The 5,107-nt window shown below is 34.7% G+C and overlaps 1 protein-coding gene across 1 annotated transcript in view; it reads left to right on the plus strand.

Annotated features, from left to right (window-relative positions):
• NEGR1 (neuronal growth regulator 1) overlaps positions 1-4,519 on the plus strand; it is a 306,345-nt gene extending 301,826 nt beyond the window's left edge. Inside the window, exon 5 of the mRNA XM_007471647.1 lies at positions 4,395-4,519. Coding sequence (XP_007471709.1) covers positions 4,395-4,519 — 125 coding nt within the window. The remainder of the gene's footprint in view (positions 1-4,394) is intronic.
• Positions 4,520-5,107: the final 588 nt, after the last annotated feature.

Here is a 5,107-nt window from a genome sequence, read left to right on the forward strand (position 1 = left end):
AAGGAAGGTATTCTTACTCTGTACAGGTCTTAGAAGGTAAGAATGAGTCTAAAAGTAGAGAGAGAAGAAAGAATAAAATATGGATCATGAAAGTATTCTTCCGAAAAAAGAAGTCAAGATATTGTGTCCCCTTATGTGTTTATGGTGATAATATTGGAAATCGATGTGAACTTTATCATCATTCAACAAATACTTAATTGAACACTTACTAAGTACTAGACTCTGCGTTCTGTACCAGTGATAAAATATACATATAATAAATCTTGTCTTGAAGACATTCTTGGTCTAATGGGGAAAGATAGATATGTAAATATGATATTAAATATAATGCCAAATTAATTTTTCATATGGTTTTATAAAGACATTTCACTTTTTAAAGATGATATTTGAATTGATTCTTAAAGCTAATTTCTAATAGCTAACAGTTATTTTCTTTAATTTCTTAACATTTTCTATAATTTCTTAAATAGCTGATTGGGATTTAACATGCCAAGCAAATCTAAGTGGCCCAAATAGTACTAAGACCCCTAACTTTAGTACCATTAGCCTCACTCAGTTTACAAGTCCTCCCAAAACACATAATAAATATCAGTCAATGAGATAAACATTACATAATAATAAGATACCTAAGTCAATGGGCTACTATGCTGTAGTTTCTTTTGTGTGTGTGTGTGATACGCGGGCCTCTCACCACTGTGGCCTCTCCTGTTGCGGAGCACAGGCTCCAGACGCGCAGGCTCAGCGGCCATGGCTCACGGGCCCAGCCGCTCCGCGGCATGTGGGATCTTCCCGGACCGGGTCACGAACCCATGTTCCCTGCATCGGCAGGCGGACCCTCAACCACTGTGCCACCAGGGAAGCCCTATGCTGTAGTTTTTTAAAGTGAGATATATATATGTACTAACATGTGTATATCACTGCATTTTGTAAAACATAATTGTTACTGTGTCTGCTGCCTGGACTACTTACCTGCCATGAGTCCTTGGGGATCCCTCCTGTGTTCATTCATTATCCTTATAGTAATTATATAAATCCTAATGTTCAATATTTGCCTTTTTATTTATATCTCCAACTAGAATGAAACTTTCCTGAGAGGAGATTGAGTTTTATTTATCTTTGCTTGTGTTCAATTCCCAGGACCAAAAAACGATGCTCCACATATACTTAAAGATGATACATGATATACGACTTGGCATTAGATATCTGACCTCACATTCCCTTAACTAACGTTGCTCTTTATTTTGGGGCCTACTAATTGTCAATAGCTATTTTACAGTACATTTTCGATAATATTCAATAATTGCAAGTAACAGTGCTGCAAAAGGCTCCTACTTTATTTTAGGACTAATGGAAGTATTGCATTCACAAACAACTAAAAAGTACATCCATTTGAGACATCCAGGGAAAAATATATATACTGTTAATTACAAAGTAATATTTAATTTTTAAATATAGATTTGTCATGTCTAAAACAATAGGAGGCTGAGTAGAAGACAAAGGCACATTGGAGAAAAAGATGGCATTTAAGGTATATGATAAAAAGGAATATATATGGAGATATTTGAAATTGAGTAACAAAAGGATCATACCCACCTTATTATATATTGTATTTCCAGTACTTAGTACAGTCCCTGGTACCTAGTTTAATAAATATTTGCTGAATGAATGAAAGAAAGCATATGGTAGATTCTCTAGCTTATAGACAAGTGGCTTGCTTCAGAAGAGATTCTGTTTTATAGGAGAGACATACTCCTTTTAACTCTGACCTATTTATTTATTTAATTGAATTGTTCATTCAACAGATATTTCTTGAACATCCACTGTGTACCAGAACTTGCCAGACATTGTGTCTGGAAACACTAAGATAAATAAAACATGACCTAGGAGAGTTTACAGTCTGGTGAGAGAAATAGATATGTACATAAATATTTGCAATGCAGTATGATAGCTGTATAAAAAGGAATATATATTGTGACCTAATGACACAATAGGGTAATCTGCTCAGCTTGTTGGAGAAATAGAAGGGATTCAGGAAAGATTGCCCCAAAAATGCATTTTAAAGGATGAGTAAGGAGTTTTGAGAGTCTTTTATACTCTACCCACTTAATGTAATATTTAATTTGTCATGATATAAAAATGTTATCTTTGCTTTGTGTGCTTGGCTTTTAAGATCTATTTCTTACTTATGAAATCATTTTATGTGATTTGCTTATTATTAGTCCTGTATTATTATACCAGTTTTATTGCACTCAAGATTCTTAAAAATACAGCAAAAATAACTCTGAAATAGCTGTCACTGAGAAGGTAACAGACCAATTAAATATTTGTTTATATTAAAAAAATAAAATCGTTCTAAGTCTTGAACAAGAGAAAATAATTTAAGGAGTTTTGTGGTTTTAAATTAGACTTCTTACATATCAAAACTTGAAAAGCTATCTGTTCAACAATAGACTTATTTTCTTCATCATCTTCTCCTTGTTTAAAACTCATTTGTGATGCAAATAAAAACATCAAATAGTTGATTTTGCTCCATGTTTACTAAAGAGTAGTAGTCTCAGCCCTTGAATCTCACTCACACAGAATCAACAATTGTACTGTCAAGAAAACTCCCCACTGGCAGGGACCAATGCATCTTTCATCTCCTTTAATTTCTTAGAGTTATAAACAACACAATTTATTCTTCTTGTAACATGAAAATATAGTCATTGGTGAAAGTTCCATTAAAAACTAGCTGTTGGTAATTGAAACTTAGTGTGACTAAAACCGCTTCTGGATTTATGAATTTGGGGGTGAAACAGTATTTTTTTAATTGCATTATTCATTTCCTAGTAGGAAACAGCACATGAAATCCAGGTTTCATTAAGAAGAGGTAGTTAAAAGTATGTTGGTGGAGTTTTTTATTATTACTATTCTTATTCTTATGGTAAATGAGAATCAGTCTCAAGCAAAGCTTGAGCATGCCTGTGACAGTTTCTGTAACACAATATAATTCACATTCAAAGAGGCAACTGTCCTCTGTGAAATGAAGTGGAATCCATTCAGTAGACTCTCACAGTAACCCAAGCTTGGTGAATCTCTAGGTGAAACCTCTCAGTGAAAATTCAACGTAACTGTTAGCCAAGTACCCACAGGAGCTTCTCTATGTATAAAACTGTGATCTTTCCAATGTATGAATGTAATCATACAATTCAACAGCTCCAAATTCTTCAAAATCTCCTTCAGTCTAAAAAGCTAAACTTTTTTTCATTACAGGCAAGGTCATTCTATCTGTCTACAGTTCCATTTAAATTCTCTCCACTCCAGGTCTCAAACTTCACAGTCCAGCAAGACTAACCTACTTTTAGATCCTAGAATACATGCCGTGCTCTCTCCTTTCCTCATGCCTTTGAATATATTGTTTTCCCTACCCAAATGATGGTCCCCTTTGGTAAAACTCTCTGTTAAATCATCCTTCCCTTGGCCAGGCAGATTTAAATACACAGTTTTCTGTGTCACTGCAGTTTGCACATGCAATTCTAATGTTCCTAGGATTGGAAAAGGTATTAGAAGAGAAAACCTCTTTGTTTTTCCAGCATTTTGTATAGTATTTGGCCAATAAAAAAGATCCAAAAATATATGCATGTATATATGCATGATATCACTTAAATGTGGAATCTAAAAATAGTAGAACTTGTAAAAACAGAGAGTAGAATAGTGGTTACCAGAGGCTGGGAGCTGGGGAAACTGGGGAGATTGTTGTTTAAGTGTACAAACTAACCATCAGTAGATAAATAAGTTCTGGAAAGCTAATGCACAGCATAGTGTTTATAGACAACAATACCTTCAAAGTTGCTAAGAGACTAGATCTTAATTGTCCCCACCACAGAAAAGAAATGATAATTAAGTGACATGATAGAGGTATTAGCTACCGTTATGGTAGCAATCACATTGCAATATATAAATGTGTCAAATCAACACTGTTGTACACCTTAGACTAAAACAATGTTATAAGTCAATTATATCTCAATAAAAATTTAAAATATATACTAAATGAATATTGTCCACTAATATTTACAATGAATATAAGAGGAATAATAATGTTAGCTGATATTTGTTGAATACTTAGTGTGTGTCCAGCCCAGTGCAATGTGCTACATGTGCTTCATCTCCAGTTCTCACTGCAACCCTGCCAGGTGGATTATATTATTTCTATTTTGCCCTTGAGAAAAGTGAAGCTCAGAGAGGTTAGTCAAATAGGCCACACATTGTCATACTGCAGAACCAGATGTGAACCTAAGTCTGTCTGACTCCAATGCCAGTGTTCTCCCCAGTACACCCGGCTGCCTTTTGATTATTGTTAAGATCTTGAAAGACACAAATTAGATTTTGATTTATTCTTTTCCATTTCTTTCCAGCTCCAAGTACAGCCCAGTATGGAATTACCGGGAGCGCTGACGTTCTTTTCTCCTGCTGGTACCTTGTGTTGACACTGTCCTCTTTCACCAGCATATTCTACCTGAAGAATGCCATTCTACAATAAATTTAAAGACCCATAAAAGGCTTTTAAGGATTCTCTGAAAGTGCTGATGGCTGGATCCAATCTGGTACAGTTTGTTAAAAGCAGCGTGGGATATAATCAGCAGTGCTTACATGGGGATGATCGCCTTCTGTAGAATTGCTCATTATGTAAATACTTTAATTCTACTCTTTTTTTGATTAGCTACATTACCTTGTGAAGCAGTACACATTGTCCTTTTTTTAAGATGTGAAAAGCTCTGAAATTACTTTTAGAGGATATTAATTGTGATTTCATGTTTGTAATCTACAACTTTTCAAAAGCATTCAGTCATGGTCTGCTAGGTTGCAGGCTGTAGTTTACAAAAAACGAATATTGCAGTGAATATGTGATTCTTTAAGGCTGCAATACAAGCATTCATTTCCCTGTTTCAATAAGAGTCAATCCACATTTACAAAGATGCATTTTTTTCTTTTTTGATAAAAAAGCAAATAGTACTGCCTTCAGATCATTTCTTCAAAATATAACATATCTAGATTTTTCTGCTCGCATGATATTCAGGTTTCAGGAATGAGCCTTGTAATATAACTGGCTGTGCAGCTCTGCTTCTCT

This window comes from Lipotes vexillifer, unplaced genomic scaffold (genome assembly GCF_000442215.2).
Source record: "Lipotes vexillifer unplaced genomic scaffold, Lipotes_vexillifer_v1.1 scaffold461, whole genome shotgun sequence".
Taxonomy (NCBI): Eukaryota; Metazoa; Chordata; class Mammalia; order Artiodactyla; family Lipotidae; genus Lipotes; species Lipotes vexillifer.